We start from the raw sequence: 24,030 nt of genomic DNA on the forward strand, positions 1-24,030 counted from the left end.
GTGCTCTACAGGTGAGGGGGGGGCGGGTTTATGTCACTAAGCGAGACCGCCTGGACCAGAAGCAGATCCTGGTGCCGGAGCTGTGCCGCGTGCACCCCTTCGCCGCGCCGCTCTGGTTCGCCACCGTGGCGCTGCCCTGCGTGCTCTACAGGTGAGGGGGGGGCGGGTTTATGTCACTAAGCGAGACCGCCTGGACCAGAAGCAGATCCTGGTGCCGGAGCTGTGCCGCGTGCACCCCTTCGCCGCGCCGCTCTGGTTCGCCACCGTGGCGCTGCCCTGCGTGCTCTACAGGTGAGGGGGGGGCGGGTTTATGTCACTAAGCGAGACCGCCTGGACCAGAAGCAGATCCTGGTGCCGGAGCTGTGCCGCGTGCACCCCTTCGCCGCGCCGCTCTGGTTCGCCACCGTGGCGCTGCCCTGCGTGCTCTACAGGTGAGGGGGGGGGCGGGTTTATGTCACTAAGCGAGACCGCCTGGACCAGAAGCAGATCCTGGTGCCGGAGCTGTGCCGCGTGCACCCCTTCGCCGCGCCGCTCTGGTTCGCCACCGTGGCGCTGCCCTGCGTGCTCTACAGGTGAGGGGGGGGCGGGTTTATGTCACTAAGCGAGACCGCCTGGACCAGAAGCAGATCCTGGTGCCGGAGCTGTGCCGCGTGCACCCCTTCGCCGCGCCGCTCTGGTTCGCCACCGTGGCGCTGCCCTGCGTGCTCTACAGGTGAGGGGGGGGCGGGTTTATGTCACTAAGCGAGACCGCCTGGACCAGAAGCAGATCCTGGTGCCGGAGCTGTGCCGCGTGCACCCCTTCGCCGCGCCGCTCTGGTTCGCCACCGTGGCGCTGCCCTGCGTGCTCTACAGGTGAGGGGGGGGCGGGTTTATGTCACTAAGCGAGACCGCCTGGACCAGAAGCAGATCCTGGTGCCGGAGCTGTGCCGCGTGCACCCCTTCGCCGCGCCGCTCTGGTTCGCCACCGTGGCGCTGCCCTGCGTGCTCTACAGGTGAGGGGGGGGCGGGTTTATGTCACTAAGCGAGACCGCCTGGACCAGAAGCAGATCCTGGTGCCGGAGCTGTGCCGCGTGCACCCCTTCGCCGCGCCGCTCTGGTTCGCCACCGTGGCGCTGCCCTGCGTGCTCTACAGGTGAGGGGGGGGCGGGTTTATGTCACTAAGCGAGACCGCCTGGACCAGAAGCAGATCCTGGTGCCGGAGCTGTGCCGCGTGCACCCCTTCGCCGCGCCGCTCTGGTTCGCCACCGTGGCGCTGCCCTGCGTGCTCTACAGGTGAGGGGGGGGCGGGTTTATGTCACTAAGCGAGACCGCCTGGACCAGAAGCAGATCCTGGTGCCGGAGCTGTGCCGCGTGCACCCCTTCGCCGCGCCGCTCTGGTTCGCCACCGTGGCGCTGCCCTGCGTGCTCTACAGGTGAGGGGGGGGCGGGTTTATGTCACTAAGCGAGACCGCCTGGACCAGAAGCAGATCCTGGTGCCGGAGCTGTGCCGCGTGCACCCCTTCGCCGCGCCGCTCTGGTTCGCCACCGTGGCGCTGCCCTGCGTGCTCTACAGGTGAGGGGGGGGCGGGTTTATGTCACTAAGCGAGACCGCCTGGACCAGAAGCAGATCCTGGTGCCGGAGCTGTGCCGCGTGCACCCCTTCGCCGCGCCGCTCTGGTTCGCCACCGTGGCGCTGCCCTGCGTGCTCTACAGGTGAGGGGGGGGCGGGTTTATGTCACTAAGCGAGACCGCCTGGACCAGAAGCAGATCCTGGTGCCGGAGCTGTGCCGCGTGCACCCCTTCGCCGCGCCGCTCTGGTTCGCCACCGTGGCGCTGCCCTGCGTGCTCTACAGGTGAGGGGGGGGCGGGTTTATGTCACTAAGCGAGACCGCCTGGACCAGAAGCAGATCCTGGTGCCGGAGCGGTGCCGCGTGCACCCCTTCGCCGCGCCGCTCTGGTTCGCCACCGTGGCGCTGCCCTGCGTGCTCTACAGGTGAGGGGGGGGGCGGGTTTATGTCACTAAGCGAGACCGCCTGGACCAGAAGCAGATCCTGGTGCCGGAGCTGTGCCGCGTGCACCCCTTCGCCGCGCCGCTCTGGTTCGCCACCGTGGCGCTGCCCTGCGTGCTCTACAGGTGCGGGGGGGCGTGCCCGACATGGCAGCGGGAGGATTTTATGTCACTAGGTCGGCAAACGAGCGTACGGCTCACCGGTAAGCGATTACCGTAGCGCCATAGACGCCTGCAACACCAGAAGCATCGCAAGCGCGTTGCCGACCCAATCCCCAATCCCCCCAGGAGCTCCGGTCACCTTGCTCACCAACAGGAACACAATAATGCTTGAAAACAGTATTATTTTGCTGTGGTCTTCTGTAAGGTCGAGGTACTACCCCAGTCGGGCTGCTCCAGATTTTGAGCAGGAAATTCCTGCTGTGCCCTACCTCAGTTAATTATCAAGCTCCAATCCTTATACGTGGCGAAAGAGATCTGTGCCCAGCTGTGGGATGTTACAGGCTGAAATCGATATGGGTCCGAGTGTATATACTTTGCCGCCATATAGGAAAGGCATAGCTTAATGCGCGAGTAACTAACACTATCTTTATTTCATTTATTCTTAATGTACACTGAAATACAAACACATATAAAGAAAGATACAATAGAAGATGTACAAAGACGAACTTCTCGCTAAATAGCAATTTCCTCCAGATAACCTTTGGGTACTGGACACGATACAGTAGCAGCGGTTAAGGTGTGCACAAATTAAGGGGGAAAAATTAATTATAAATAGACAAAAACTACTATTTTTACATGCTTTAAGAGACATAGTGAGGCGACTCACGACACACATATATATTGTATCCTAGCTCACACAGTTGCGCGAACTCACACATACACACAAACGTAGCCCCACACCCAACCTCAGCTAGACTTCACCTGAAATCGATCGGTGGTGTACGTGTGACCGCCTCGACTAGAAATAAATGTGTTTTAGACTGTCTATAAATTAAAAATAATTATTGTTTGAGTATTCTTTATTATATTGTTAGCCGACCTTGTCGTATAAATAAAGTGGCTGAAATAAATGCTCTAGGTGGCCTAACTAGCCTGTTGGCGTTCGTAAATGTATATATATATATATATATAAGCTCTAGTCATCTTACTCATCACAGGAACATAACACTGCATGAGAGCAGTATTATTTAGCTGTGACCTTCTGTAAGATCGAGGTACTTGCTCAGTCGGGCTGCTCCTTTGAGCAGGAAATTTCCTTCTGTGGCCTACCTCAGATATAAAAACGCTTCACGCGTATAATATGTTTTAACTAAATGGAGACAATCAATGACAATAAATATATAGAGCAAAATTTATTTATTTATATTTATTATCTACCATGAAGTTTTCACATCTGTTATCTGTTCCAGAATAAACGCTCTCCTCATAGCGGATGAGATCCGTCGCGCGGTGGCGATTGACGTCGGGCTGGGGATTCCCCGGATCGACGACGACACGTGTCCGGGCTTCCGGTGGCCTCCGCTCGACTTCGGTTGGAGTCTCGCTGAGGTGAGGGGAAGTGGTTCCTACATGGGGAAAGAGGCCTATACCCAGCCGTGGGATGTTACATGTTAAATGCGGAGTCTGTCTGTAACGTCCCACTGCTGGGCAAATACTTTTTCGCCATATAAGAAAGGGATAACTTAACCCTCGAGTAACTAACGCTATCAGGTGTATCTAAAATAGACTGTTAGGAGATCCAACAAAAATACACCCAGTCTATATCGATAGATCCAGATGATCAAAACCCGATCGGGGCAGTGTTCGGATCGGTAATCGAAGCCGCAACCACATAGAAAGCAATATTTTAGACGAATTCACAACACTACATCATTTGTTCATTATTATTTATGTTAACTTGTATGTCATTAATTATATTTAAATAATTGTGTTTGTTCGCGAAAAACGAAAAAAAACCGACTTCAATTACATCGACGAGTAGTACAACGTAGATCTACGAAAAAATACTCAAGTAAGTGCGCGTTATCAAAGATTACTCAAAAAGTAGTTATCAGATCTCAATAAAATTTATATGTGACCACATGACAAACATCAGCTTTCGATTAAATTAAAAATTATTAAAATCGGTACACGCAGTAAAAAGTTATTGCAGATTTTCAAGAGTTTCCTTCGATTTTTCTGAGATCCCATCATCAGATCCTAGTTTCCTTATCATGGTACTAAACTAGGGTTATCTTCTTTCCAACAAAAAAAGAATTATCATAATCGGTACACCCAGTAAAAAGTTATTGCGGATTTTCAAGAAGTTCCCTCGATTTCTCTGGGATCCCATAATCAGATGCTGGTTTTCTTATCATGGTACCAAACCAGGGATATCCCCTTTCCAACAAAAAACGAATTATCAAAATCGGTACACCCAGTAAAAAGTTATTGCGGATTTTCAAGAATTTCCATCAATTTCTCTGAGATCCCATCATCAGATCCTGGTTTCCTTATCGTGGTACTAAACTTGGGATATCTCCTTTCCAACAAAAAAAGAATTATCAAAATCGGTATATCCAGTAGAAAGTTATGTGGTATAAATAAAACGTAGGTCGAAGAAAAAAGCGTCAAGTAAAAACGCATTATTAGATATAGCTCGAAAAGTAGTTGTTAGATCTCAAATAAATTTAAATGGGACCAATTGGCACACACCACCTTTCGATTAAAAGAAAATTTGTCGAAATCGCTCCACCCAGTCAAAAGTTCTGATGTAACATAAATAAATAAAAAAAAAAAAAAAAAATACAGTCGAATTGAGAATCTCCTCCTTTCTTGGAAGTCGGTTAAAAGTATCGTTTCTTTATTAACAGGTACTAAACGCAGATGAAAAGGGAGATGCGAAAAAAGATGACAAAAATGAAACAAAGTAAGTGTTGTTGGTGTCTACTCCTTAAGCATCGATTTTCATGTAAGGCCCCCGGTATGAAAAAAAATATGACGAGTAGAATCTACCGAACGAATGACCTCGTTACGTTTCTCGTAACGCCATCTATCGTTATTTGATTCGTTTATTTACCATTTGATATGGTATTAATATTCTTCTTAGACTAATAAGCCTTTTTTGTGCCTATTTAGACAGTCAATCTGAGTGCCTAGTGCGAGTTTTATTCACAGAAACATGACAGAAACGCGTTTATACGTTAAGATTAATTTTGCATGGGAATTTGAACAGTGCAGCCTACACGATAAGGAATAGTATACGATACAATCGATACAGAGCCATCTAGCGGCAAACGCGCGAACTAGGTTGAAATGCCGAATTTCCCATACAAAATGAAGTTAAAATTTACGCCCGTTATTGCGAGACGGATTAAACGAAACTCGCACTAGGCACTCTGATGGAGTAAACTCTAGTCGTGCGTTTTTTTTTTAATAATGAAATATAAAATTGTCACTAATCTCATAGTTTTAGACCGTTTAAAGTAGTGGGTATATGTGAGTTTATGACTCTGTTTCTTGCGAGTTATCGATAAATTTACAATGAATAATAGGTCTTTAAAAGAACTGCCGATTGTGTTTATTAAAATTAATTAAATAAAAAAAAATATGATTATTATTTTGTAAAATGACGATTCGAAGGTGTTCTTTATTTGTTAATCCAAGTCTTGAACTATTTACGTATCGAGTTCCAAGTTTCCCCTTGAAAATAATCTAATATATAAAATTCTCGTGTCGCGGTGTTTGTAGTTAAACTCCTCCGAAACGGCTCGACCGATTCTCATGAAATTTTTTGTGCATATTGGGTAAGTCTGAGAATCGAACAACATCTACTTTTCATCCCCCTAAATGTTAAGGATAGTCCACTCAAATTTTTTTTTAATTTTGAGATAATTTATTAATTTTTTATTTTATTATGATTTGGCGTTGAAAAATACATATAACTCTAAATTTTCACCCGTCTACCACCAACCCCTATTTTTAGATAGCGTTTAGCGGCAAGACAAAGTTCACGTCGTGTCGTCAACGTCACGTCAGCTAGTGATTTTATAAATATTTAGATGAGTTTTTGATTATCTGGAATATTTTAGTATCGAACGATATATTCTTTGTCTTAAATAGAGTTAAAGATAATGACGAACAAAGCGAAGTTGAGGATAAAGAGGGAACGGGAGGTAAAAAAGACACTGAGGGAAAAGAAGACCCCGAAGACGAAGATAATGAGAAGACGGAAGTTAAAGAGAAGACGATTAACGATATTCTGCAAGAGAAAGAAGACGCGGAAAGCGTAAGTAATTATCAGCAAAGTCTTGTTCTATAATATTGTGCTAGATAGTATTAAACGCCGACTTATCTGCAAAACATTGAAATATCCTGCTCGAAATCTGGAACGGTCTGACTGGGGAAGTACGAAGTTTGAGTGGGGAAGTAAGCTTATAGAGTTTTTATTTACTTACATAACTAGGTTGGAAAACGACATACGGTGGTACAACGTACGGCTCGCCTGATGGTAAGCGATTACCGTAGCCCATAGACGCCTGCAATACCAGAAGCATCGCAAGCGCGTTCCCGACCCCACCCCTAATCCCTCCAGGAGCTCTGGTCACCTTACTCACCAACAGGACCACAACACTGCTTGATAGCAGTATTATTTAGCTGTGATCTTCTGTATGGTCGGTACTCGAGGCTTTATTCAAATGGGCTTCAAAAGCACCTTCGAATCGTCATAAATCTTGCTGTGCCCCATCTCTATTTACCATTACCGTCAGTCTGACTTTGTTGTCTCCAGGGGTTTGAGATCGGTACGTGGAGCAACGACATGGCTTCCTCCATACCCAATGACGAGGAATTCGACGAGTTCATGGAACCGCTACCGCCTAACCTCACCTTCTGTACTTCTTCCTCTGGTGAGTATTAAATCAACGCTTCACACAACGGCCCCAGTAAGATTCCCTCCTGTGTCGAGGGTCTGGAAACAATACAAATGTCTGTCATGAGCGGGGATCGAAATCGCGACCGCCAGCGCGACAGCCGGTCCTCGTGACCGCTGCGCCAACGCCTCGTCGTATTGAACCATCTGTAGCGTTTGGACAGCAAAGCTTTTTTAACCGACTTCCAAAAAAGGAGGAGGTTCTCAATTCGACTGTATTTTTTTTTTAATATATGTTACATCAGAACTTTTGACCGGGTAGACCGATTTCAACAAATTTTGTTTTAATCGAAAGGTGGTGTGTGCCAATTGGTCCCATTTAAATTCATTTGAGATCTAACAACTACTTTTCGAGTTATATCTAATAATGCGTTTTTACTTGACGCTTTTTTTGTCGACCTACGTTGTATTATACCGCATAACTTTCTACTGGATGTACTGATTTTGATAATTCTTTTTTTGTTGGAAAGGGGATATCCTTAGTTTGGTACCGTGATAAGGAAACCAGGATCTGATGATGGGATCCCAGAGAAATCGAGAGAAACTCTCAAAAATCTGCAATAACTTTTTACTGGGTGTACCGATTTTGATAATTTTTAATTTAATCGAAAGCTGATGTTTATCATGTGGTCACATATAAATTTTATCGAGATCTACTTTTTGAGTAATCTTCGATAACGCGTAGTTACTTGACTATTTTTCGTCTACCTACGTTGAATGCGAAATTAATTTAAAATTAATTGAAAAATTTTATGAATGATAAATGCGTGTTTAAATTATATATTTTACAAATGAAAGGTGGAGCCAACTGGTCAGAGCCAATCGAGAAACCGAAGAGTCAATTCAATCCGAGCAGGGCGTTTTCAATGGCGGACAGCGATTGTTCCTACATGTCGAGGTGAGTGATACTTTCCAAGAAATAATATATTGTTACAGCACTAGTAGTATGGTAAATGACCCGAGATATATGTGAAAAGGGCTCTACAAGATTGTATATACATATAGCTGTGTAATTAGTAGCCCGTTGGCGCAGTTTGTAGTGACCCTGCTTTCTACTCCGAGGGTTGTGGGTTCGATTCCCACCACGAGTCTGGGTGTAATATAAATATTTATTTATATATGTATTATTTATAAGTATGTTTATCGAAAAAAAAAATGTAGCTATACCAGTCGGTTGTTACCTATAACGCAAGCATTAAGTTGCTTACTTTAGGAACAGACGACCGTGTATGACCTGATATGTCTGACCGGTATTGTGTATATATAAAAAAAAAAAAAAAAATAATAATTAATGTTCCAGTGACTTCGACACTGACGACTCTGATATGACCGATGGTAGCGACGATGACACAGACCACGGCGGGTTCTTTAGAAATCGAAACTCTAACGGTGAGTTGGTATTAAGAACATTATGAAAATCTCAATATTAAAGTATTCATTTTAATTAATGTAATAATTTATCACGCTTCAGCAAGTGTGTTCCACTGCTGGGCATGTGCCTCTTTCCCTATGTACGAGAAGGATCAGAGCTTAATCACGGTGCTCAAATGTGGGTTGGCAGATATATTCCCTACTATGAGTAACGATCGCTATCAGGTGTACATGAAAACAACCGTGACCAACGGCTTTACGTGCTCTCCGAGGCACGGTGGGGAGACCCACAAGGACTAATACAAATATCCACTCCGAGCAGGAATCGAGCGGTCGGTAGATACACGTGAAGGTACTTTCCCAGTCTCGCTGCTCCATATTTATAGCAATTATTTATATTCCAGCTGCAATGGGTGTTCGTATAGAATACAAGACGGCTCACGAAGCGGAAGCCGTGGATTTAGAGCGACGTAAGCCCATAGCGCCCGCCCCTCAACCGGATAAACTTGATGATGACAGGGATCTGGAGCTGTTTAAGAGTATTTTGAAGGAAGGGAAGCCGCCGGATGAGGTCAGTATGTAGATGTTGTGTTGGTATGGTGCAGTTTTGTTAATCTGTGCTAATATTGTCTTATTTATATAAAATTCTCGTCTCACAATGTTAGTTACAATACTCCTCTAAATCGGCTGGAGAGATTTTTATGAAATTTAGTGTGCATATCGGATAGGTCTGAGAATCGGCCAACATCTATTTTTATACTCCCAAGTCCTAAGGGGCATACATATGACAAAGCAACGTTTGCGGGGTCAGCTAGTAAAGCTATAAAGTTTTTTTTTTGTTTTGTTTAACCGCCTTAATCAAAGGAAGTACTGATTCGAATTGAACAATTTTGTTTTTGGTATTCCATTTACTGAGAGAAACTATAGCCTATCTAATAATTTTCTTTCAGTACGTGGCGAAATTCCGCGAGTCCGTCGAGAGACACAAAAAAGATATAATCGAAAATGGTCTATTAATACCAAAAGATAAAAAAATAGAAGATCTCCTACCCGAACCCGCTAGAGACATAGATAAGATATTGAAAAAAGAGAAAGGTAATGTTGAAAGCGAATCTTTGAAAGATAAAGAAGTATCTGTTAGTGATGATGTCGAAGCTGTAACGGAAAGAATAAGTAATATTGATTTGAATAGTGGAACTAGCGAAATGCATCTTAAAGATGATGATAATTTAGAAGGTGCGGGAATTGTAGTAGAGAGTAAAGTAACGGAGGTCAATGTCGAAGATATTGCTAGTACTGAATGTGAAATAAGTAGTACTACTGAAATAGGTATTTGTGACAAGCAAGATGAAGTTTGTGTTGAAAAGAATATAGATTTTATCGAAGTTACTGAAAATGTAAAAACTAAAGATGAATTAAGTACAGATGATGTCAGTGGTAAAATTGAAAATGTTATCACAGATAATGCTAATGAACAGCAAGTGTCATTAAGTCAACAAAAAGACGTTGTAGAAGTTAGTAATACTAAAAACGTATCTAGTACTGATAATGTGGATAAAATAACGCCTAAAGACAGCAAATACAGCCTAAACAGTCAAATTAACGACGGTAAATCGAGAGAACAAATATTCGATGAAATATTTCCATTTGGTGACGGTTTAGAACTGGACAATGGTCAGATAACACTGGAATCGATTGAAAGGAATAAAAGAAAGTTACTTGCAAAACTAAAAGAGAATCTTTCGAAAGAGGATATAAAGAATTTGAATTGTTTTTCTATGAAAGATATAGATATAGACTCGCCGGATTATGTTAATGAGAAAGTGGCTAATGTTGGTTTCGATTCGAAGGAAAAGTATGAGAAAATAGTAAATTCGTGGGGCGAAAACAGTGATTTTAAACCGTATTACTTAGATGGTAAGGGTCAGAATGGAAAGGAGTTCGATTTTGACTATCAACCGAATTTGGAGGGACATCCAGGGCCGAGTCCTAGCGTTATTTTACAGGTGAGTTATTATTGTTGTTTTTATTAGCATCAGGACCTGTTTCACCGCAAGCTATTTGACGGATGACGGTATTCAATAGATAAGTTTTCGGTGAAAAAGGATCACCATCGAATTCCACTGTATTTATGAGATATTTCTAATCGGAATTGTGAACCTAAAACTTGTTTGAGATTTGATTGATTGAGGTGAAAACAGGTCCCAATGCCCTGTTATAATTCCTGCTGTCAAAGTGTAATCGTAAATTATCTGCCGAATAAACTTTGTCAATAACTGGTGAAGCCGAACATTATCTTTTTAGCCCCTAACACTGTATATGTAAAGTTATCTATATAAATCTATATATTAATACGTGAAGCAGAAACTTCGTACCACTTTTTATAAAAATTGCGCAGACGGAGGACTATGAAATTACACACACTTACATATTGCTACTATTTTTCTAAAATTATGCGTAAAAAAAAACATTAAATCAATAAAAAAAAAAAAACATTACACGCGCAATCACTCGACACACACATGCATATACACCCTTTTGTTTATTATTATAGAAGTATAGTCTTTGACAACAGAACCTTAATAATCTTCAATCTTATAATTTAAATTAATTATGGTCGAATTTGGACCACTATGCCAACATTAGCAAAAAATTAATAGCTGAAATCTGTATACGTACGTTCAGAACCAATATTATTAACTTTAGTTTGTGTGGATGAACGTTTGTTACACTTTGATTGAAAAGCTACTCGATCGATTGTAATGAAACTCGGTACGTTGATAGTTGGAGACCCAGAAAACAGTATTATTTAGCTGTGATGTTCTGTAAGGTCGAGGTACTACCCCGGTCGGGCTGCTCCATATTTTGATCAGGAACTAAATTAATTTTTTAACCTACTTCAAAAAAAGGAGGAGGTTACTCAATTAGACCGTATACATATGTATTTTTTTTTAAATGTATTATCGACGATAACTCAGTCTTTTATGAACAGATTTTGATAATTCTTTTTTGTTGGAAAGGAGATATCCCTAGTTTGGTACCATGATAAGGAAACCAGGATCTGATGATGGGATCCCAGAGAAATGGAGGGAAAGTCTCGAAAATCCGCATAACTTTTTACTGGGTGTACCGATTTTGATGATTTTTAACTTAATCGAAAACCGATGTTTATCATATGATCACATTTAAATTTCATCGAGATCTGATTAAAACTTTAGGAGTAATCTTTGATAATGCGTATTTACTCGACTATTTTTTCGTCTACCTACGTTGTATTACTTGTCGATATAATTAAAGTCGGTTTTTCTTCGTTTGCCTGCAAACATAATTTTTGATTTTAAAATTTATATTTCAGGCGCTGACAATGTCGAACGCGAACGACGGTATAAACCTCGAGAGGTTAGAGACGATCGGTGATAGTTTCTTGAAATTCGCTATAACAGCGTATTTGTACTGCGCTCACCCCGCCGTCCATGAAGGAAAGCTGTCTCACATGAGGAGTAAACAGGTTCGATTTTTGATTGTTTTTTTTTTCTTATCATAGTATCATAGTTTATCCATATAGTAAATATATGTATTGACTAGCCCGTTGGCGCAGTTTGAAGTGGCCCTGCCTCCTGCTCCGGGGTCTGTATGTAATCTATGTATGTAATGTATGTGTGTAATATATGTATTATTTCTATATATATGTATCAAAATGCCCGTCCGCCTGCCCAGCGCGGTGACTATGGGCAACAAACATGAGTTCACGCCATTTTTGGCGCGAACTTGTGACGGCCTATGTCCAGCAATGGACTCCATAGATGTTGGAAAAATGAAAATTGGTTCTAAACATTGAAACAACCTGGCAATAATTAATATTTCCTTTCCAGGTCTCTAACCTAAACCTCTACAGGCTAGGTCGAAACAAACGCCTAGGCGCGAGAATGATCGCGTCCAAATTCGAACCCCACGACAACTGGCTGCCACCTTGTCACCAACCACCACCCACATTACAGCACACTGCCACTGTAAGACTTTTATTATAACTTTTTTTTATACAACTTGGTCGACAAACAAACGTACGGCTCACTTGGTGGTAAACGATTACCGTTGCTTATAGGCGCCAGCAGAAGCATCGCAAGCACGTTGCCGACCTTACCCCCCAATACCCCCCAGGAGCTCTAGTCACCATACTCACCAACAGGAACACAACATTGAGCTTGAAATCCTGTCTGAAATCCAATACCCAAGTTACGTTTGAATGATGATCAAACGAGTTATAAGCATACTTTTAAGTGGGATTTTTATTTGAAGTATTTCATCCGCTAAGTTTCATAATTTGTAAAATTTATAGCTTAGTACGAACGAACTTTGATGCCGCGTTGGCGCAACGGTCACAGCACTGCTTTGTGGCTGTTGCGCTGGCGGTTACGGGTTCAATCCCCCAGCACATGACACGAACATTTGTAGGCCATGCAGATTTGCAGTCCTTGTGGGTCTCCCCACCGTGCCTCGGAAAGCATGTTAAGCCGTCGGCCCCGGTTGTTATCATGTACACTTGATAGCGATCGTTACTCATAATAGGGAATATATCTGCCAACCCCCAATAGAGCATACATACATATAATCACGCCTCTTTTCTGTAGTGACATACTTGTTTCGTTTCGTCCACTTTCATTATTCCCTCCATACATGCTCTTCAGTTTAGGGTACTCTTGACCTGGCCTTTTTTCAAAACGACAAGACGACGCAGTAGAGTAACGTGGTGGATTAAGCTCTGATCCTTCTCCTACATGGGGAAAGAGGCGTATGCCCAGTAGTGGGATATTACAGGCTGAAGCGAGCGAGCTTTATATATGAGTGAAGCAATTTTTTTTATCCAACTGCTGGCTTTGAAATACACAGGCCGAAGACGGGCAGCAGCGTCTTCGGTGCGACAAAGCCAGTACTGCGGTCACCAACCCGCCTGCCCAGCGTGGTGATTATGGGCAAAACACATGAGTTCACGTTATTTTTGGCGTAAACTTGTGGAGGCCTATGTCCAGCAGTGGACTGTATAGGCTGTAATGATGATGAATTTTTTTTATAAGCTTTGTTTGTACAGGATGATACAAAAGAACCACCGACAGACGTTCCAGTGGACAGCTCGGGATGTTTCATACCGTATAACCTCATCACCCAGCACAGCATACCAGGTATTTTATACAATGAATTAAAATTTAAAAGTATAATTAAATTAAACAACTAGCTGTGCCCGCGACTTCGTCTGCGAGGAATTTAACAAAATAGTTATTGATACATACACATGAATTTAGTAAGAGGCGGTTATTTTAATGTTACAAACAGACACTCCAATTTTATTTATTAAACTTGAAAAAAATATAAAGTTTGCATTAAATTTTTTTTGTAAGTAATTTGCAATTGATTTTTCAGTGAAGTTTATAAGGCCTTTGTTGTGCCATAGTCATACTTGCACTGACTTACCTGATGTTAATATTACCTGATGTTAATATTTCCTGATGTTAATATTGCCTGATGTTAATATTGCCTGATGTTAATATTACCTTATGTTAATATTACCTGATGTTTATTTACCTGATGATTATTACCTGATGTTTCTATCCTCACTAACTTATATCTCTCTCCCAACTTCCGTTCGCCTCGCTCGATTACAATTTTCGTAACGCTCTCGTCACGCATTCACCAGCTTACTCCCTAAATCAAGAGTGCGTAGAGAAGTTTTATTCCAAACATTTTTTTTTAACTTTTTCCAGATAAATCAATAGCCGACTGTGTAGAAGCGCTGATAGGCGCATATTTGTTAGAATGTGGCCCTCGGGGCGCCCTTCTCTTCATGTCGTGGCTGGGTATCAGGGTTTTACCCCGACATGACTTACCGCTGTCCGACGACCACCCCTACGTCCGCAGAGCTAAGATGGAGACAGAACGGGAGAGTAGAGTGAGTTTCGTAATAATATTAATAATTATTATTATTGTATACCATAAAAAAATGCAGTAAAAATTGATATACATATACTAAGAAAGTCGTACAAAGGTGGTCAAATTTTTTATTTATCTTATGCATATAGATATTTAATGACCATTGAATACTTCGTCACTTCAAAGGAGGGTAGCTCTTATTAATCTGTACATATCGATATATTGTTAAAATCTTTTTTTCTTTGCTATGTATTATTTCTGTTTTTGGTGTACAATTAAGTGTTTTATTATTTTTTTATCTGCACTTGTAACTCATTATTGTTTATATTTAAATTTGCTTGATATTTGACGAGTACTCTTTGAGTTATGATATATCTAATAAATCGTATTTATTTAACTATTTTTAACCGACTTAAAAAAAGGAGGAGGTTTCTCAACTCGAATGTTTTTTTAAATGTGTGTTCGCGGATAACCTCGTCGTTTATGAACCGATTTTGATGATTCTTTTTTTGTTAGAAAGGAGATATGCCAAGGGTGATACCATGATAAGGAAACCAGGATCTGATGATGGCACCCCAGAGAAATCGAGGAGGAACTTTCGAAAATCTTAGAGACGACTAGTGCTTTTTTAACCGACTTCCAAAAAAGGAGGAGGTTCTCAATTCGACTGTATTTTCTTTTTTTTTTTTTTTTTATGTATGTTACATCAGAACTTTTGACTGGGTGGACCGATTTCGACAAATTTTCTTATAATCGAAAGGTGGTGTGTGCCAATTGGTCCCATTTAAATTTATTTGAGATCTAACAACTACTTTTCGAGCTATATCTAATAATGCGTTTTTACTTGACGCTTTTTTCGTCGACCTACGTTGTATTATACCGCATAACTTTCTACTGGATGTATCGATTTTGATAATTCTTTTTTTGTTGGAAAGGAGATATCCCAATTTTAGGGATCCTAGAGAAATCGAGGGAAACTCTTGAAAATCCGCAATAACTTTTTACTAGGTGTACCGATTTTGATAATTTTTTTTTTGTTGGAAAGAAGATATTCTTAGTTTAGTACCATGATAAGGAAACCAGGATCTGATGATGGGATCTCAGAGAAATCGAGGGAACTTCTTGAAAATTCGCAATAACTTTTTATTAGGTGTACCGATTTTAATGATTTTTAATTTAATCGAAAGCCGATGATTATCATGTAGTCACATTTAAATTTCATCGAGATCTGATAACTACTTTTTGAGTAATCTTTGATAATGCGTTGTTACTTGACTATTTTTTCGTCGATCTGTGTTGTATTACTCGTCGATGTAATTGAAGTCGGTTTTTTTTTCGTTTGCGAGCAAACATTTTCTTATTTTTTCGTCTACTCAAGTTGTATTACTCATCATTGATCAGAATAATACAAGCTACGGTAACCTGTAGGAGCGGCGCGCGCGGTCGGAGTCGTCCGGCTCGGAGGAGGACGAGCCCGGCGCGCCGCCGGCGGACTGGGGCTGGCCCGGCCGCGCCGTGGGCGCGCTGCGGCCCGCGCGCCGCCACGGGCGCTGGCGGCAGGTGGGTGTATATATATGTGTGTATATATATGTGTGTATATATGTGTGTGTATATATGTGGCCGGAGCCCGGCGGACTGGGGCTGGCCCGGCCGCGCCGTGGGCGCGCTGCGGCCCGCGCGCCGCCGCGGGCGCTGGCGGCAGGTGGGTGTATATATATGTGTGTATATATATGTGTGTATGTGGCCGGAGCCCGGCGGACTGGGGCTGGCCCGGCCGCGCCGTGGGCGCGCTGCGGCCCGCGCGCCGCCGCGGGCGCTGGCGGCAGGTGGGTGTATATATATGTGTGTATATATATGTGTGTATATATATGTGTGTATATATATGTGTGTATATGTGTGTATATGTGTGTATATATGTGTATATATGTGTGTATATATGTGTATATATGTGTGTATATATGTGTGTATACGTGTGTATACGTGTGTATATGTGTGTATATGTATATATATGTGTGTATATGTGTATATATGTGTATATATGTGTATATGTGTGTATATGTGTATATATGTGTATATGTGGCCGGAGCCCGGCGTAGCCTATACATGTCTGCAACACCAGAAACCAAGCGTTGCCTACCTCCCTAGAGATCTAATCACCTTACTCACAAACACAACAGGAACACAACACTGCTTGAAAATAGTATTATTTAACTGTGATCTTATGCAAGCTCGAAATGCTACCCCAGTCGGGTCTTCATTACACTACCTGACAATATAAAAGTTTCATTCGTAAAACTATAGTTAAAAAAAATTGTGGTTTTATGAAACCACGATGCAAGTGAAACTTTTAGTGTATATAAAAGTAAAATTAAAAATTTTAAAACCCACCAACACAAAAAATAAACTCTAAAAACTAACAAATAACATTCTAAACCTATTATAATTATTATCGTCACATATATTATGTAAGTTCAAATATTTTTATTTTCCAAGCATCGTCGCGTCGCATTCGTCCGTTTGGGAGCTACGATACCACAGCCAGATACACAGATACAAAGACACGTTAAACTTATAACACCCCTCTTTTTGCGTCGGAGGTTAAAAACATTTACGTTACTACACAGATCAAAAGACACAAATAACGCGGAACACTTGCGACAAGCGACATGCGATAGATAAACGAAAACTTTTGGTGCGATACGATAAAAATTGCACTTTAATAAATTAAAAGTTTAGACAACTAGTCAACCAACTTGGATATGCCGCCATGTTGGATTTAGAATGACGTCACAAAGTTAACCACGCATTGACACCCAAATTGAACGTGTATACAAAACTTCAGATCAATTGCTTGAAGATATTCAATTCTGTTTCAAAATTGAGTTGCAAGATTTCACCTCAACAAACATACATCCATAGTTAAATAAAATCTTGTAAAAAAGATAATTCTCGTAATTAAATTGACCATTTGTATTTGTTACAGACTATCTTCGGTGAGCTGAAAGCGCCTCCATCACCTTTATTGAGATACATCGAAGACCCCGAGGGAGAACTGGAGCAAATGCTTTCTGGTAAGCATTGAAGATTTGAAATACACAGGCCGAAGACGGTTAATAGCGTCTTCGGTGCGACAAAGCCAGCCTTGCGGTCACCAACCCGCCTGCCCAGCGTGGTGACTATAGCAACACACATGAGTTCGCGCTATTTTTGGCGTGAACCTGCGGAGGCCTGTGTCCAGCGGTGGACTGTGATAGGCTGAAATGATGATGATGAAACATTGAAGATATACAATAGTTTAATATCGTATGATATGGAAGGAAATTTCTTGCTGAAAATCTGGACAAACTTGGGAAGTACTTGAGCTGCTTCATCTTTCCTGCAGAAGACCAGAGTCAAGTGAATTACTGCTCTTAAGCAGTGTTGTGTTTCTGTCTGAGTATGGTAGAGAGCTGATGGACAGGGTCGGTGGTAGGGTCCTGGTGTAGCGGGCTATGGTAACCGCTTACCGTAAATTGGACAGAACGCTTGTCCTCTAAACTTCCGTTCGCCTCGCCCGATCACACTTTTCGTAACGCTCTCGTCGAGCATTCAGCAGTATACTCCCCAAGTTGAGCGTTGTATCGAAGTTTTACTTTAAAAATAAAATCTTTTCAGGTTACGACGCCCTAGAACGAACGCTCCAGTACCGTTTCCGAGACAGATCTCTCCTACTCCAAGCTTTGACGCACGCCTCCCACCAGAAAAACAGACTGACAGACTGCTATCAAAGATTGGAATTCCTCGGCGACGCTATTCTTGGTGAGTTCATTTTTTTTATTTTTTTTGTTATACATATTTACAATTCATAACTCAAGCACTAAATATTTACAGATAGTTATTATATTACGTGCCTCGGAGAGCACGTTAAACCCTCGTTTCCGGTTGTTTCATTTACTTCTGATAGCGATAGTTACTCATTCTAGGGAATATATCCGCCAACCCGCATTGGAGCAGCGCGGTGGATTAAGCTCTGATCCTTCTACCACATGGGGAGGCGCCTATGCCCAGCAGTGGGATATTACAGGCTGGAGCGTTTATTGTATTAGTTAAATTGATTTGTATAGGAGTTGTATTACCACTTCAAAATAAGGAGGATGTTTCATGTTTTGCCTCGTAACTTTTTACTGGGTGTACCGATTTTAATTATTCTTTTTTTTTTATCGAAATCCGGTGCTTGTAGTGTTGTCTCATTTAAATTTGATTGAAATTTGAACAATAATTATCGACTTATCTCTAATAATGCGTATAAATCGTCTAAAGTCTGCCTGCGAACAGTATTGATTTACTTATCGGAAAGTAATTTGATAAGAGACCCATTTATCATATTTGACTGACACCACAGCGTCAACCATAATTTAATAATCTTCCCCTCGTTTATTTTTGTTGTTCCACTTGTTTGTTGAACATTGAAAAAGTAATTTCGACCCTTTTGTATCACCACCACCGATAACATTGGCAGTATCAGATATAGGAGAAAATCTTTATGAAAATGAAATAGGTAATTTTTAATATCATATCAAAAATCGACCTTTCCAGCGGGGATCGAACCTGCATCTCACCGTGTCGGTCCTCTAGCCAATTAAGCTATGGAATGATTTTTTTGATATGATGATTTATATTCGGGTCTAAGCGACCGATGATGATGTTTGATCACGATTTCGACGCTGACGACTATGACGTTGCTGATGATTATATGATGACGATGTCGACGCTGATGACTATGATTACGATTATGACTATGACGATTTCGACGATGACGACTATGGCGACACTGATGACTATTTCGTTGCTGATGACTGATGATGTTGATGACTATGACGACGATTATGACGATTTCGACGCTGAGGACTATGATTACGATTATGACTATAACGATTTCGACGATGACGACTATGACGACACTGATGACCATATCGTTGCTGATGACTGATGATGTCGATGTCGACGCCGACGACTATGACGATGCCGCCGACGCTGACCACGCCGCTGCCCGCAGACTACCTGATCACGCGCCACCTGTTCTGCGACCCGCGCCGCCACTCGCCGGGCGCGCTCACGGACCTGCGCTCGGCGCTCGTCAACAACACCATCTTCGCCACGCTCGCCGCGCGCCACGGCTTCCACAAGTAGGCACCGGCGCGGCACTAGCGCGGCACTAGCCCGGCACTAGCGCGGCACTAATGCGGCACTAGCTCGACACTAGCACAGTACCCCGCAAAACTCGCTAGCGAAGTTTCTTTCGTAACTTGTCAACACATGAGAAATATCTTGCTCAATGTCTGGAAGATCACAGCTAAATAATACTGCTTTCGTGTGTTGTGTTTCTGTGGCGAGTGAGGTGGCCAGAGCTCCTGGGGGATCGGGAGAAGAATCGGCGACGCTCTTGCGACGCTTCTGGTGTTGCAGGTGATCGTTTACCATCGGGTTTACCGTACACTTACTTGTCTGTCACGCCGTTGGTATAAAATGTATTACCTTGAAAAATATTGTACGAATATGGTTCAAATCTTTTTATTATTTAAAAATGCCATACTAATAATTGGCAACCGTATCACGGTGATTACTCCTTAAGAAGCGATTTTGATGTAAGGCTCCCAATATGAAAAGTAAAATCTACTTAACGAATGACCTCGTTACGTTTGTCATAACGCCATCTATCGGTATTTGATTTATTTATTTACAATTTGATATGGTATTAATCTTTTTCTTAGACTAGTAAGCCTTTTTTGTGCCTATTTAGACGGTCGATCTGAAGGAGTAAACTCTAGTCGTGTGTGTCGGAGCTGACACACACACACACACACATTTATTTATTTATTTCTACAAAAATCCACAGCTACATTTTATGTTTCTTAAAGCAATACAAAACATCCAAACAAAAGCCAATTTCGGATTTTACTTTATTAAAATTACACAGTTAAGGTAGACAAAGTTGAGTTGAGGTAGTAAAAACACAGTTTTTTTTCGAAATGATTATTATGGCCCTATAGTCTGTACTGTAGTACTACTGTACTGTACTGTGTGTGTACTGTACTACTAGTGTAGTACTGTAGTACTGTAGACTCCGGCCGCGAAACCGTACAACATAACACTGGATATTTATTATCTGAATTGCATCTTATGTTTGCGAGTTTCACGTGCGTTGATACAAATCACTATACTTGTTGATAGCTTTCTCTTTGTTCCGCAATTTGTAATGTCTATATTTGCGACCATTAGAAATGATTTGACTAGCCCGTTGGCGCGGTTTGTAGTGACCCTGCTTTCTACTCCGGCGGTTGAGGGTTCGATTCCAGCCTCGAGTCTGAGTGTGATATATTTATTTATATATAAGTATTATTTCTATGTATTTATCGAAAGCTATATCAGTCGGCCGTTACCTATAACAAGCATTACGTTGCTTACCGTAGGAACAGACGACCGTGTGTGTGTATGTTCACTTAAGATTAAGAATATCGAATATATTGTAGAAATAAAGTTCTATTTAAATCTAATTGTGTAAATACTTCCATATATTTTTTTTATATAGTATTGTGGAAAAAATTAATGAACAGATATGGGCTATAAATACCATAATACAGGAGGATGTCTTTTTATGTTACGGTAAAATACCCGGGTTTAATTTCACTTATTATTATTGATAAAGTCTTAAAGATAGTTATCTTATAAATCAATCAATCAATCAATCACAGTACCCTTTAGTAGTCCACTGCTGGACATAAGCCTCCACAAGTTCGCGCCAAAGATGGCGTGAACTCATGTGTATTACCCATAATCACCACGCTGGGCAGATATTAAAAAAAAATGTTATCCCCACAGGTACTTTAGACACATGTCGCCTGGTTTGAACGAAGTTTTAACTAAATACGTGAAAATACAGGAAGAGAACGGGCATTCTATTAGCGAAGAGGTAAGAAAAAAAAATAAGTATGTAGATATTTTATGTATATACAGGGTGTGGCGTAAATAGTGGTCCACCGTTAAGGATTCGATAAACCAGGTAATTTACTATAACATATTACAATTTTATCCATTTTTACCCAAAGGTTCCGGAAATATTTTTATTTTTTATTTTTTTACGATATTTGTACCCCTTGTTACAAATTTGGTTGTAGTTTTAACAAATACCATTATTTTTTCATTTTGATTACTGGTAATTACTGCTGAACACTAGAGCTATCGTTAAATAACATGTTTTTAATGTAAATTTAAGGCTTTTGAAGAAAAAAATTGGTTTTACTCTACTTTAAACCCAAATTTTTAACATATCATGCTAATTCGAGAGCGATTTTTGTAAAAAAAATGTACTAAGCTGTCAGTGCCCATTCATTTAAAAATATGCCTACTAAATACCAATTTCAAAATGGTATCACAATAGCAGATCCTTTTGTTTAACAGAAAGATATCCAATTTTAATTGAAGAAAGGAAGATTTTCATTAAAATACATTTTAAAATTTAGTTGCGTTAATACTTATGATTTTTGTAAAAAAAAGAAACTACACTGTCAGTGCCTATTCATTTTAAAATATTCCTACTAAACACAGATTTTAAAACGATTTGCCATCCCATTAATAAAAAAAATTATGGCAATTTTAATTGAAAAAGACTTAAAATAAAAATAAAAAATTAGTACTGTTACAGAGTGATCTTGGCCTAACTTGTAAATTAGAACAAGGTATTTAAAAAAAAACAAGTCATACTGTCATCGTTTATTATTATTCTTTGACATGATTACAAACACTGTAAAAATTACACCAAATGCTCGAAATGGCCCCCATTCGCAGCTATACATGCTCTGCAACGTCGAATATACAGTGTTTGTAATCATGTCAAAGAATAATAATAAACTATGACAGTATGACTTGTTTTTAACCGACTTCCAAAAAAGGAGGAGGTTCTCAATTCGACTGTATTTTTTTTTAATGTATGTTACATCAGAACTTTTGACTGTGTGGACCGATTTCGAGAATTTTTTTTAAATCGAAAGGTGGTGTGTGCCAATTGCGCCCATTTAAATTTATTTGATATCTAACAACTACTTTTCGAGCTATATCTAATAATGCGTTTTTACTTGACGCTTTTTTCGTCGACCTACGTTGTATTATACCGCATAACTTTCTACTGACTGTACCCATTTTGATAATTCTTTTTTGTTGGAAAGGGGATATCCCTAGTTTAGTACCGTGATAAGGAAACCAGGATCTGATGATGGGATCCCAGAGAAATCGAGGGAAACTCTCGAAAATCCGCAATAACTTTTTACTGGGTGTACCGATTTTGATAATTTTTAATTTAATCGAAAGCTAATGTTTATCATGTGGTCAGACATAAATTTTATTGAGATCTGATAACTACTTTTTGAGTAATCTTTGATAACGCATAGTTACTTGACTATTTTTTCGTCGACCTACGTTGTATTACTCGTCGATGTAATTGAAGTCGGTTTTTTTTCGTTTGCGAGCAAACACAATTATTTTTTAATGCCTTGTTCTAATTTACAAGTTAGGCCAAGATCACTCTGTAACAGTACTAATTTTTTATTTTTATTTTAAGTCTTTTTCAATTAAAATTGCCATAATTTTTTTTATTAATGGGATGGCAAATCGTTTTAAAATCTGTGTTTAGTAGGAATATTTTAAAATGAATAGGCACTGACAGTGTAGTTTCTTTTTTTTACAAAAATCATAAGTATTAACGCAACTAAATTTTAAAATGTATTTTAATGAAAATCTTCCTTTCTTCAATTAAAATTGGATATCTTTCTGTTAAACAAAAGGATCTGCTATTGTGATACCATTTTGAAATTGGTATTTAGTAGGCATATTTTTAAATGAATGGGCACTGACAGCTTAGTACATTTTTTTTACAAAAATCGCTCTCGAATTAGCATGATATGTTAAAAATTTGGGTTTAAAGTAGAGTAAAACCAATTTTTTTCTTCAAAAGCCTTAAATTTACATTAAAAACATGTTATTTAACGATAGCTCTAGTGTTCAGCAGTAATTACCAGTAATCAAAATGAAAAAATAATGGTATTTGTTAAAACTACAACCAAATTTGTAACAAGGGGTACAAATATCGTAAAAAAATAAAAAATAAAAATATTTCCGGAACCTTTGGGTAAAAATGGATAAAATTGTAATATGTTATAGTAAATTACCTGGTTTATCGAATCCTTAACGGTGGACCACTATTTACGCCACACCCTGTATATGTATAATATATGAAGTATGTTTTTTTTTTTGTATTTTTTGAGTAGGGGACGAAAATGCATCATGTTAGCATGCATCATGTTTTATTTACAAATTATACAGATAATTGCGCTGCTGTATCTACCTTTTCAATGCATATTTTCCTATTTCTAAAGGTTGTCTGGAAGAGATCGCTACTAAGCGATAAGACCGCCTTTGTACATTACTACCTCTATGTGTAATTAACTGTTTTATGTAAAAAAAATTCCGAGTGGTTTGCAATAAAGTTTATTCTATTCTATTCTAAGTGCTACGTCTTACAACAGTCTATAAGGCTTATAAAGTTTTGACTGACTTGGCGAAGCTTGTAGTAGCCCTGCTTACTGCTCCGGGGTCTGATTTCGATCCCCTCCCGAGTCTGGGTGTAATATTTGTATTTATTTATATATTATAAATTATCAATGTATATTTATATAAATAAAGTAAACAACATCTTTAGCAATAGGAGGAAGAGAGAAAGATAATGTGTGCTCGCACCTCTCTCTTGCTCCGTTCGCCTCGTCTGATCACACTTCTCGTCACGCTTACTGCCCAAGTCAACCGTCAG

At 40.5% G+C, this 24,030-nt stretch overlaps 1 protein-coding gene across 1 annotated transcript in view; it reads left to right on the forward strand.

The window, feature by feature from the left end:
• Positions 1-24,030, forward strand: part of LOC123666097 (endoribonuclease Dcr-1) — a 70,107-nt gene that overhangs the window by 34,674 nt on the left and 11,403 nt on the right. Inside the window, exons 22-39 of the mRNA XM_045600303.1 lie at positions 3,400-3,538; positions 4,843-4,898; positions 6,092-6,257; positions 6,759-6,876; positions 7,698-7,797; positions 8,200-8,288; positions 8,675-8,841; positions 9,221-9,365; positions 9,891-10,276; positions 11,626-11,778; positions 12,143-12,280; positions 13,357-13,447; positions 14,027-14,220; positions 15,621-15,752; positions 17,176-17,263; positions 17,847-17,990; positions 19,228-19,357; positions 21,051-21,141. Coding sequence (XP_045456259.1) covers positions 3,400-3,538; positions 4,843-4,898; positions 6,092-6,257; positions 6,759-6,876; positions 7,698-7,797; positions 8,200-8,288; positions 8,675-8,841; positions 9,221-9,365; positions 9,891-10,276; positions 11,626-11,778; positions 12,143-12,280; positions 13,357-13,447; positions 14,027-14,220; positions 15,621-15,752; positions 17,176-17,263; positions 17,847-17,990; positions 19,228-19,357; positions 21,051-21,141 — 2,527 coding nt within the window. The remainder of the gene's footprint in view (positions 1-3,399; positions 3,539-4,842; positions 4,899-6,091; positions 6,258-6,758; positions 6,877-7,697; positions 7,798-8,199; positions 8,289-8,674; positions 8,842-9,220; positions 9,366-9,890; positions 10,277-11,625; positions 11,779-12,142; positions 12,281-13,356; positions 13,448-14,026; positions 14,221-15,620; positions 15,753-17,175; positions 17,264-17,846; positions 17,991-19,227; positions 19,358-21,050; positions 21,142-24,030) is intronic.

This window comes from Melitaea cinxia, chromosome 25 (assembly GCF_905220565.1).
Source record: "Melitaea cinxia chromosome 25, ilMelCinx1.1, whole genome shotgun sequence".
In the NCBI taxonomy this organism is placed as follows: domain Eukaryota; kingdom Metazoa; phylum Arthropoda; class Insecta; order Lepidoptera; family Nymphalidae; genus Melitaea; species Melitaea cinxia.